General features: G+C 38.9%; 2 protein-coding genes across 2 annotated transcripts; both read left to right on the top strand.

Moving 5' to 3' along the window:
* Positions 1–645: 645 nt before the first annotated feature.
* LOC110040332 (uncharacterized) lies at positions 646–3,258 on the top strand. The gene is made up of 4 exons (XM_089278052.1): positions 646–911; positions 1,444–1,611; positions 2,046–2,175; positions 3,024–3,258. Exons 1-4 carry the CDS (start codon positions 827–829, stop codon positions 3,076–3,078), a joined length of 438 nt encoding a protein of 145 aa, XP_089134178.1. The 5' UTR covers positions 646–826; the 3' UTR covers positions 3,079–3,258.
* A 1,009-nt stretch (positions 3,259–4,267) lies between these two features.
* Positions 4,268–12,569, top strand: LOC149117550 (uncharacterized). Its single transcript, XM_089281598.1, has 11 exons — positions 4,268–4,355; positions 5,333–5,578; positions 5,930–6,133; positions 6,249–6,479; positions 7,142–7,186; positions 7,276–7,815; positions 8,410–8,607; positions 8,942–9,739; positions 9,986–11,020; positions 11,288–11,417; positions 12,014–12,569. Exons 1-11 carry the CDS (start codon positions 4,268–4,270, stop codon positions 12,153–12,155), a joined length of 3,657 nt encoding a protein of 1,218 aa, XP_089137724.1. The 3' UTR covers positions 12,156–12,569.

Raw genomic sequence — 12,569 nt, 5'->3', positions numbered from 1 at the left:
TTTTATCGGAAACCGTTTTTACTATTATCATAATTATCTATATTTTTTATGTGATCAGTACATTCAGTTCTCTTTATTTTTATGAAATGGTACACGGCTCTCTTCAATTCTTGTTAAACTCGTCGAAAATTGTGAAAGAATACGACCGAGCACAATAAACAAGCAAAATGGAAAGTGGAAAGTGGAAAGTGGAAAGAAATATAAACAAACAAAACATAACAAACAAACCAAAAAGTAAGCCATCGTACTGGATCTTTGACAAGGCTATTTGTTCTCGGGCAATTTTGAAGACTGTCGAAATCAATCTTCCCTAATCTCCTTCCGGTAATTATATATTGGTTAGAGATGTTATCGTTTGCAGTGTTGTTAAAGGGTCGTATCGTATCGTACGCTAAACGACTTGATGAACAACGTATGGATGAACTGGCTCATCAGCGGGTATCTTTATTATTTCGTTATTTGCCTATTACGGCTTTAACCTGTGAAAACCTGTTATGTAGTAGCTAATAACATGGCAGTCTTTAAGTCTCAGTTTTATTAGGGAAAGAAATTTGAAATTTGAAATAAGTTTTCTGCATTTTGCTGGTGTTCTGGGAGATTAAGTAGATAAACTAATGGCTACAAGTCGTAACTTTTAAACTTTTTCCACTGAGTTAGTGACATTAGACATTTGTGGGTGACCACACTTCAGTAGCCTGCACTCCAATATTTACTCAAACAAATAAGACCTCCTGCTGCCAAACGCTCAGACAGAGGAGAACTGTAGCTTATGATAAATAATCCAGTCAGGAACGGAGACAATATACAATAGGGAACCACGATAACGATGTCCTGGTTTGTCACTTGTCTTAGGTTATCTCTTGCCACCATCCTTGTTATCAAAGCAGTCCAAACAAGGGATCACCATAGAGGTAATATATTTGCTGTTTCACAAATGAGGTTAACACAAAAGATCACCTAATTAGCAAACCCTAAACAAACGAATCAACTGTTTTGTTGTTCTACGTGCGGCTGCAGAAAATAATTATGAATAATGGCCAAATACGTTCTGGGATGGAATGCCAAAACTTACAAACCTAAAACTCTGCTACATACTCTTTAAAAATGTTTCTTACTTCAACCGGCGTTAGAAATGTTCAACTACGATATCAATCCGTTCACTTGTCATTGTGTAAAGCGATTCTATATTACCTGGAGTAGTATTTTCTTGATAACCCCTTAGTGGCCACAGCCTGACTTCGGTAATCCAAGTGATTGTTCCCAGCTAGATGTCCAAACTGTATCCCAAATTATTGTTCCTAACTTCTCTATATTATACGATGAAAACATGATTGTTTTCCTGAGAATATAAATGAACAGATTGCCAACAAGTGGGTGCCATTCATTATTATTATTATTATTATTATTATTATTATTATTATTATTATCATTATTGTTATTTAGCTCACAAGAAGCAGAAACATGTTAAAGGGTACGATGCTGACAGAGTGACTCGAGCACACCTCCTCTGGGATCTACTTTTAACAAGAAATAAGCATAAAAGAAACTCGATACCTCGTCCTGTGTACAAGCGCAAAAGCATGGAAGTTCACGAAGTGCCTCTTAAACTTGGTTAGTCATTCTCAAGTTCTAGTGGGCAATGATGAACTAGATTTCATGTTGTTAATGATAGTCATTAACCTCTAAATTGCGAGACCTTGCTTTTAACAATGCTGTCTATGTCTATGTCTAATGTTTTGTTTTGTCAGTAATAATGGCACTTACATGTACGTTTTCAATCAAAATCATGAATAAAAGTAAGATGAATCCAACCCTAATGCTAAGTTGTTTGGGCGACCACGCAAGACAGAGATCTCAGGTTAAGTCTGAAAAGTCAAATTTTACCAAGTTTCTCCCTTTGTTGAGTTGTTTTTGTTTTGTTTTGTTTTGTTTTGTTTTATTTGTTGTCGTTGTGGGTGTGGTTTTCATGTAAGGTAAGAGACCTTAAGTTAGACAATGCATTTATGTACTTGAAAATCTCTCAGTCGTTGTTAACTTATCCGCAGGACTCTGCACGGATCAGCACCCACTGTGTAGTTCTTATGCATTAAATGGATTTTGTGACTGGCCTGGAATCTTTCAAAACCTCAACAACATTCATAAGACGTGTGCATTTTCATGTGGATACTGTAAGAAGTTAGTGAGTTGCAATATTTGATACATATATCTTGACCGCTCAGATAAATCCACACACTAATTTAAGACAGACTAGTCTGACCGGCTGAGCTATAAACCAGGTCGATCAACTGTACAGCTAGTTACTTAATAACTATTCCACTAACGTGATTCGGATTTGACATGATAGGCACGTAGTGCCGAGTTGAATTGGCTAAAACTATCATCTCATATCCAACAAGAGCTGGGGTAGAATAATTGTTTTACCAAAAAAGCCCCCAAAATATGAAAAAAAAAAAAAAAAAAAAAAAAAAAAATGAAATGAAATAAAATTAAAATGACCCCAAAAACTACAGATACGATTACCATATTTCTAAAGCATGGTATAATTGTGCATATACCATGATGGCTAAGCCAATCAAAACTCTTGAATTAAAATATCTCATATTAATCGATGTTTAAATAGTATCAGTTAGAGCAGTTTTCATTCGAGTGTCATAGGACTAAAACCAAATCCCTAAAGCCATTCACAAATGGCACATACAATCCAATGAACCAGTCAAAACTTGAAATAAGTACATGTAGCTGACACGAAGCGCGGAAAAGCTTGTAAGAAGACTCACAATTGGTTTTGGTCTTACATATCATTGAATGAAAAAGGGGCTCGAGTTTTTTAGACCAATTTTGTGGGATAGTAATGCAAAACCTACTACTTTTCGACCCCTAAGTCAAAAACGCTCTATTTACGTCCTTATTGCATTATAATTATAATTTACCCTGGGGTTCATTCAAGAAAGATAGTTAGTCAGAATGCAAAAAGCAAACAAACACAAAATACTTATTGTGCGCATGTAATTTTTTTTTTCAAGGAACATACCAGATGGAGTGGTAGACCTTGTCGGAGCCAGTTGGAGTTCACCATGAACTTTGATAGGAATTATTCTCTATCCATGCCTGGGTTTCAGCATACAGGCCTTCAGCTTAAACATGCAAATCACTATTGAAAACGGTTCTATAAACAGCACTGGTTTGTTGTGTGTTTTGTAAGTTTGAAAGCTTGCAACTTGAAACGGGTAATAAAAATATCTACATATATAACCTTCAGACCTCAGCAGAATGATTCTGATCATACCCAAATCGGACGTTGTTCCAACTAGGGACATAGATCAAAAGTCCAGCCAATGGAGCATTGACGTCTACGGTTTGAACGGCGAAACCAAATTGAAACTGGTTTTGACTGTAGAGAGGCTCTCTCATTTGCCTTTCAAGTAGAAATTGACTCGGTCTTTAGAAGAAACAGCACTGTTTATTAACAAAAAAAAAATAATTTTTAAGGGAGGGGGCGGGATGGTGAGACAGGAAAGAAAGCTTAGCTGAATACAGAATTATTATTATTATTTTCAATTTATTTATAAATATTACTTCCTCGGGCCCCACAGCCGATCACGCAAGCGCACTGTTAGTAAAGATCATCTTAACACTTGGACGTACAAGGGGGAGAAAAGTGGGGGTGGACACCATACCCCAATATAGATGCATTTCGCTGTGCCTTAACAGAACGAAAACCCATGGAAGGGGTTCGATTCCATCCGCCCTTCTTTGTACCACGGTGGGAGGGGGGGGGGGGGGGTGAGTTTGCTTGTACGTCCCGGTTTAACTGAGCCGAGTATTATTTTTTTTCTATTTCACGATCTTAAATTTCATCGTTAACCCCTATGTCTATTAGGCGTTGTTTTTGCTATGTTTCAAAAGCGATAGCCTAAGTAAAAGCACAAAAGCAAGTATTAATTAATACGGTTCAGTTTTTGGAACCGTGATCTCGTGAAGTTGTAAGTGGTTAATGATTAATAACATCGTTAAAATGCAGACCACCAGTTAGCCAAAACAAGAGTTTGTTGGTCTTCTATTGACATCGAAGTAAGGGGTCAAGAAGTCCTCTATTGCCCTCTTAATTCTTCGATTACGATAACATATTTTCAGCTCAAGAGCATTTTGTAAGTGGTTATATGATAGTCATGGAGCACAGCAAAACATGACTTTGAATTCTCGTTTGGGGCCCAGTTATGATTCATTATGAGAGCAACTTTGAGCGCAATTGACCGTTGTACTCGAAATGAACTTTTTAAATATTCTCCTCTGGACTGTCACAATATTCGTGGAAGGTAAAACCGGGAGATCATCCCAAGCAAGAGATTCTTCCGGTATGTATATCGAAACCAATATTACAAAACAGCTACATGCATTACAACAGGACAATTCCAGACAGTTACATCTAATAAGTCAGTTTAAACAGCACTTATTTTGATAACATTAACGTAAGCCTTAGCAATTTATTTATTGCATCCGAGATATCAAAAATGCATAAATTTACAGCCGAAAAAATAAATAACAGATTTTAAGCTCTTGGATTGAAGAGCTCGATCTTAACAAGACCAACAATAGTTGCAGATCTACATCTGCAGAAACCGTGTTTTATTAGTAGCGAGATATTCTCGAAAACACGATTCACAGTAATAGAAGTTACTATAACCGTTATGCTGTAAAAAGCCATATCAAAATTGAAAATAATTTACCTGCTCATGCCAAACAAGAAATTACTCGTTTACAAGTACAGCGGCATATGGTAAGCAGCAAAAATGAGAGTTTTGCCGTTGACTGGAAAGGCGAAAACTCGACGATTAATTCCTCCGATATCTTTGCTAGAGACGAATTTTTGAAGAGGTATTCAAAAAAACGAAAGATATTGCTCTTCGCTGTAGTTAAAAATTTAAGCTGTACATGCATCAGTGTATTACATGTATATTTTAATATAGTTTTCGAACATGTACCAGGGTATTAATAAACTAATATATCTCTCGTACATGAGAAATATTTAACAACAGAATACTTATTTCCTAGGACCAATAATGTAATACGTTTAATTACGGCATTGGTTTAATTTTAATTGCTCTAAGCAGAATTCTCAGGTTTCGACCTACATTGATATGACTGATGCTATATGTAAATGCAATGTAACTGATGCGATACCAACCAGATGGTCTAGATAAATCGTTAGTTACTAATTGCTATTATGCAGGCAGATATATTGATGTTCTAGCAGTGTTCATTCAGTGGCGATTAGTATAGAGCTAAGAAGCTAAAAAAAAAAATACTCATAACTTACAAGCTTTTTTCTCAGCTTCCTCGTCGTTTCAACGTGAACTCAGATGGCTTATAGAGAAAGTACATCCTATCAACAAGACGTCGTCTGCGGAGACCTTACAGAAAAGCCGTGATATTGAACTATGGAAAACTAGAAAGGCATTCGCGGCAGCTGAACGCGCCATTGGTAAGAGCTTGGGCAAAAGATCTTTGAGCAGAGACTTCCTGAAGAGAGTAACATCACTCATCAAAGAGAAGGAGGATTCATCGATTAAATTGCGTGGTAAGATAAAGTGGTGTAGCGTAGAGTAGATTCAACTCAGGTAGAGCATAACTAAGGTGAGTCGAGTCGGAACAGTGACGCACAGTACTGAGTGGCGCTGAACGACACGATCTGGTCCGGTAGGGTGCGTTTGGGTGCGGTGTGGTATAGTAAGCGGCAGTTTGACGTGGTACAATGCGCAAGTGCCTTTTTACGTTGTGTAAAATGGACAAGATTAACAATTGCAAATTAAACTGGGTAGTTTAGTTCTGCGTGCAGGAAATTTTATGTTTACTTATGTTCTAATACGTGCGATGCAACTGAAGATGGATGAGCAATTTTTCAGTATTTATTTTTTCTCTTTTGTTTCAGTCTGTAGGCCTAGTCTTGACCTAGCTTTTGCAATTGACGGCTGCGGACGAATGCCTTTCCATATGTGCACAGACTTTGTAAAGGAAGTCATAAGAGTGTCTTCGTTTTCCAAGAGCAATAGTCGAATAGGCGTCATAGTGTACTCAAGAAAAGCAAAGCTATTGTTCGGCTTTAATTACTTTAAGAACGTCGAAGACTTGTTTGGTGCGTTAGACCGTATACGATTCACATCGAAACAGTTAGGAAAACCAGAAAATATTGGAGCTGCCCTGAGCAAGGCTCACGACACGCTCTTTAGTAGGAGTAGAGCGGGTATCCTGAAAGTGTTTTATAGTCATCACTGGGGCTAACGCTGATGATGACATCATTAATCCATCAAAACGTTTACGGAGAGAAGGTATCATCATATATGGAGTGGGATTTGGCAGTGATGTTGAAAAGTCGCAATTGGAAATCATATCAAGTCTGCCTGTGCACGAGCACGTATTCCTAGCAGAACCCTACCTGTCAAATCCCATCACAGGAGTCTTAAGAAATAAGTTTTGCCAAGGTAATAGGTGGAGATATTCAAACTTGTCTCTCTTAAACTCATGAAAAGTGATAAAGATTAATTGTTTGAATTAAAAGTTATCAAGGGAAGTATTAAATGATATTATTTTTTGTCGCTCTTAACATTATTGTTGATATTATCATGAATATAACTATTAGTTTGTCCCGTTTCAACTGCGAGTTCAACTTATGAAATTATTTGTGATAAATGAAAGATGATAAACTTGCAGCTCGGTGAATAAATGATAAAGATATATCACACACATAACGCTTTCGACACTGCTGATCCTAGCCGTTGCAAAACGCACGTCACATATGAACATAGTTTCTCTGTAGCTCAGCGGTTACAGCGTCCAACTGGTATCTGCGATACCGGTTGGGCACTATCGATACTAGGATTAGAACTGGGTCCTAATCCTGTAGGAGACTCAGATTTTTTTCTTTGTCCCAGGCACGTGGCAACATTTCATCTTTATCAAGTAATTATTTCTCAATTTTTTTCTGGAGGGCTTACTTGGCCAACACTTAAACACCTACGTACTCCAAGCTCCAAAGATATGCTGTGTGGGAAAATTAAAGATGTTCCGCTCGATCATAAACAAGCAAAAACCAAATCTGTAAACATATGTGAACAAATCTTGTTCTTTCATATTCTCAATTCAGGGCAAGCCGACGCCGTGAAACAAGATTCTATTCAAAGACGTAAAGGTATAATTAAATTAAATATATTCATCCGACATTGGTTGATTACTTTTTTTTTTTCTGGCTAATTGAGTATATTTGTTGATATTTTGTAGGACCAGCGAAGGTGGTATTTTTGTTGGATGGGTCAGGCGACATAGGCTTCAAAGAAATCGAGTTGTATAAACTATTTGTGAAGGATGTGTATGAAAACTTGAACATTTCCCCAAGTGGCATTACTTTCGGACTTCTTGAATGCGGCAGTAGACATTATACTCAAAAACATATCCTGACTAGAACAGTTCAGAGCTCAAAAATGCTTGACCTCAGCCTTGAAAAACTCGTACCAGCGAATGGAAGTTGTAAGTTGGGACAATCTCTCCAAATGATAAATATGAATATATTTAGGGCATTGCCAAGAGATACTCCAAAAGCATTGGTTGTAGTTTTGGCAGGAAAATCGCTCGATGACGCAACTAACACAGCCAAACAACTCAGCAAAAAAGGAGTGAGAATCGTAGCTTTCGGTGCCGGTGGTCACGCTGACATGAGGCAGTTGGTAAGCATAGCAGATTCTCCGCTTTACGCGTTCAAGGTTCCCATGTTGAAGTATTTACCGTCGATGTCTAGTACAGTGGTTGGATTTATAGACGAAGGTCAGTTGCCAAAATTGCCGCAGGTGGCATTTTTTAGTTGATCGTAGGTGAATTAATAGTTTAATTTCATTTCTTCTTCCTAAGGTATTGAAGAAAATATTTCATTTAATACTTTCGTCCCGAAGTTAAACATGTTTCGCTTAGATTCAAAGCCGTCCACAGTATCATCTCATCTACTAGAGTTATATGAAAAATATATATGGCAAAAACGTGTCTAAAAGGTGTCTAACAGTATAAACTAGCCCTAAGCTGCCCATTCATGAATGTGTTATGGACAATACACATTATTTAAGGTCTTATCACTAATGAGCTACTCGTGAATGACCATATTTGGTCTATATTTGAAGACTACTGACTCACTGGCGACTCATGATCACTAAGGCGGCAAGACGAATTCGCTAGTATTAAATTAAAGTTTATATCGTTTATTGTTTTTTTTTTTTTTCATTCGACGGGTTTGAATGATTAAAATACGATAATAAGAACATATTACGCTCATCATAACAGTATTTCCACGTAGTATCGAAACAAAGAAAAAGAAAATGTAAAGTAAAGTACAAATTTTCTCGCTCTCTTTTTACACGATTTGTACAGTGACAAAGCCTAAATACCTGAACAATGAAGTAGCTACATCGAACCTACCTGGAAGTTCTGATGGAGTAAACCAGGCCAGCTATCGCTATTCCAATGACAACACTGATCCCAATGACATCGGCGAGCCCCCTTACAGCGATGACGATTTACTACAAGGTCTTCCTCCAATTCTCGACCAGCTGGAGGGACATGCACCAGGTAGGTATTGTCAAACATAAATCCATGTATACCGTGCGATCCGGCCTGAAAGAACAAGAACGAGAAATAACAGTAGTAATAAGCAGCTCGAGTAGGCGATGATGTTAATAACAGATACAATATTGAGTTTTTGCCACTTATTCACATAACGAGTACAGGATTTTTAGTCTTTCAAGTGCCTGAATCACATTTCCAGACGGTATTGATAAAAAGTTTAGATTTTGGCACGTTAATAAGTAATGCTGGACATAAAGTTATTGGTTAATGTATTATAGTTTTAGATGGAACCTTTTTTTTTAAAAAATTCAAAACTATTTTTTTTTTTTATCAATAGATTCTTGGATATCTGCATTAGAAAGCGACAGCATGAAACAAGGAACTAGTTTTCACCCAAGCCGAAACGTCCTGCCTTCGGAAATCCCAGCTTACAGAGGCGTTGTGGGTGTCCGTCCCATACATGTACTTGAGGGTGGTCAGGTTGGTGCCGCGCAAATTGAGTGGAATTTTGCAGGATCTAAAGTAACTCCCACAACACGGTGGGGGAAAAGTCATTTTCACGATATCAATATTATAGAGAGTAACGCACAAAGCACACAAGGGAGCACTCCATCGAGTAATCAAGAACCAGGAAAACTTCCACCAGATAATAGTAGTCCTGTAAGTCCAGTGACCTCTGCCCAAGGTGGTGTTAACGGGAATTCGGCTACTCCACCTTCTGGTAACAATGGTGCAAACAACCCAACTCCTGGAACCGGTCCAAATCAAGGTGTTGGTTACCAAGGTAACGAAGTTCCAGGTGGAAACAGCCCGGCTTCTTCATCCAGTCCGAGTCAAGTCGGTAGTACTCCATCGTCTGGCACTAATGGTGCAAATGACCCTGCTCCTGTAACCAGTCCGGGTCAAGTTGGTGGTACTCCATCCTCTGTCACCAAAGGTGCAAACAGCCCGGCCCCTGTTACCAGTCCAAATCAGGTCGGTAGTAACCAAGGTAAAGAAGTTCCAGTGGCGGTTTCTCCACCAGCTGGGGGCTCTATAAATCCTAGTAAAGCTGGAACCAGTGGAAACAGCGGTACCACGGCAGGAAGTGCTGGGAAATCATTTGGTTTACCCAAAAATCCGTCACAATCAAATGGTGGGTAGCTCTAGAATAATTTTAAACTTAATTTGAATTGCGTAATTTGCATTGATCGTGACATGTTTCATTTTTTTAAAGATAGGTACCCTACTTCAACGTGAATGAATCCACGAACGATAACTGAACAACTACTGAACGGGTCACCCCGAAGACCTTTTCCATAATCAGTAAAGGTACTGCAGGGGCTAGATTTCTTGAGTCAAAAATGATGTCAAAAATGATGATCTGTGTTTGCTAAAATAGGTCCCGCGCAAGTGGTGCAAACCCAACTACTACCAATTCAGGTTCTTCCAATTCAGGCCATTCCAATCCAAGCGATACAACCACCAGCAGGAAAAAATCAGCCGTCTGTACTAGTGGTAAATCAGCCTCAAATCCCCCAAGGAAATGGTAATGAAACAAACAATAACAACGAAGTTGGCAACAAAGGAGAAAACAACCAGAATCAAGGAGTACCAACCAGCAGTGTAGCTCCTGCGGGAGGGAAACAGGAAGGAAAAAATGAAACTGGGCAAGGGGAAACTGTTCTCCCGACAACAAGGCAAAGTAATCCTAACCCGTCAGGTTCTGTCAAAAATGCAACCCCCTCTCCGGGGAGGAATGAACCATCATCCCTGACAACTTCAGCATCAGAGAGTCCACCGGAAGGATACAATAAGCCAAGCTCGAGCAAATCGGGCAAACCCAAAAATGGCAACAGCCACCCTTTAACGACACCTCCTGAAAGTAAACGTCCTGCTCAGCACGAAAATATGTCTGGAAACCTGGCTGAATCCGAAAACAAACCAACGCCTCATCCCGCTGCAGCAGGAAGTCCAGCTTCTGGCAAAACCTCATCTGAGAAACCAAATGGAGCGTCTGCAAAGCCAACTCAGCAGCCAACGGTTGTGCTATGCCAGATAATATGTGGACCTAAATGTTGTTTTGTTGCGTCAAAACCAACAACGAAGAAATCAACAATACCGACATCAAAGACAAGTGCCCCAGCAACTAGGGCAAAATCGACAAAACCAACAACAGAGCCAGTAGCCGAGGTGATAGCAGGACCACCGATAGCTTTTCGATATCCCCACCGACCAGGATGGTATCCTCACGGAACTCATTCCATTCCGCAGGATCCTTTTCCTATTTTCCCGAATCCTCTTCCCGCACCTCTCGATTCACCATCAGAGCCTATTTTCTCATCAATTCAATTCCCTATGTATATGACACTTCCTCCTGCAACAGCCTCTCCGCAAATCAGTTCACATCATGGACGCAACCATCCCTTTCCTTTAGGTAAGACATGCGTAAGAATCAATTTTAAAAATAGCACTTGTGTAAATGTACTAATTCAAGAGCCGGGGGCATTACATTCCGTGTTTGAATATTGATCCCTTCATCCTTGTGGTTTGCACTGATTTGTTTCTTCCTTTCTTTCCAGAGAAATATCTATTTTTGAGCGAAATCGATATCAGTGTGGTCATACACTCAAGAGAAACTATGTTTATTGAGCCAGGATCTTCTATTTCACTAAATAATGGGAAAGGCGTCTTATGTTTGTAGGTCACTGCCATGACGTACACCCTGACTGCGATACCTTTGTTATGAATGGCATGTGTGATCAATCCACTCCTTTTAAAGAGATATTTAATGTACTCGAGTTATGCAAGCAGTCCTGTGGTGTCTGTGAGAGGTAAGTATTTCTAAAACGGACTGATTTCAAGTTACAATATCGAATAAAAAAGAAAGTTTGCTTTGCTTCGTGTTCTGTTAAAAGAAATGTAAGTAATCAACTAACCAAGAAATGCCAACTTTGTACGAACGAACAAACAAACGAACGAACAGACGGACAAGATGTCTACTGGAAAGTCAGATTTCTTCAGATTTCTTCAGTGTCCTTGACCTTCTGAACAAGAGACAACAACACGTACCATATATACTGCGGCAGTGTGCGCTACTTAGTGAATGGTGACCGGTGCGTCTTAATGAGTCCAAGATGTAAGTTGGAAGGGGTGTTTACACCTCTATTAGGGTCTCCCAATCCAGAAAGATCAAGGGGAGGCTTAGCCCACAGTCTTCCAGGTGTGTGAGTTAAACGCACAACTGTCAGTAGTGAAATCCGGTTATGGAACCCATTGTGTGTTCATTAAAATATTCTAGAGCCAGTTCAGCAAACGTAAGTATATATGATATCAGGATAAAAAAAAGGCAACAACCACAATAATATGATCCAAAGTAGTATACATGTACATCAAGCTATTTTGTTTTGTTCTGTTTATCCCTCCTCAGTTTCATTAAGCATGGACAGGACGTCAGCTTGGATTCAAGTAATAAAGGCAAAGAGCCTGAAGATATCGGATTCCCAGAGTACAGCAAAAAATTTCTTAAGCGTCAAGTTCGTGGAACTCAGACAACTCAAGAAATACGTTGAAGACAACTGATTTAATTGCGTATTGCTCATAAGATTAGGTGTCATAAAACCAAAGCTAAACCAATTACTTACCAATTAGACTACTTAGCCAATTTCAGACTGAAGTAAAATCACAACCAAACCCAGAGTAATTTCCTGATGAATTTCGACACTTAACTAAACACCGCTCTATAATGGATATGTTCACTATGATTAAAATGTAGCATACTAGCTCCATCGACATTTTAGAACAGTGGCCTGGGACATCATACCTGAATGTAGCGTAGAAAGAACTTGGCTACTTCGTCCGTTTTTCTAGGATTTTGGCTATCCCTCCTATGTCTTATTCCCCTTGTAACAATTTATTTATCCATACAAGTATTTATTTATCCTTGTTACCGTACATCAACTAAAGGAAAATATTTTATCACCTAA

This window comes from Orbicella faveolata, unplaced genomic scaffold (genome assembly GCF_042242905.1).
Source record: "Orbicella faveolata isolate gen_17 unplaced genomic scaffold, um_ofav_v1 contig_12, whole genome shotgun sequence".
Taxonomy (NCBI): domain Eukaryota; kingdom Metazoa; phylum Cnidaria; class Anthozoa; order Scleractinia; family Merulinidae; genus Orbicella; species Orbicella faveolata.
Note: the sequence above shows the minus strand (reverse complement) of the source record. Positions and strands in the feature narration are given on the sequence as shown.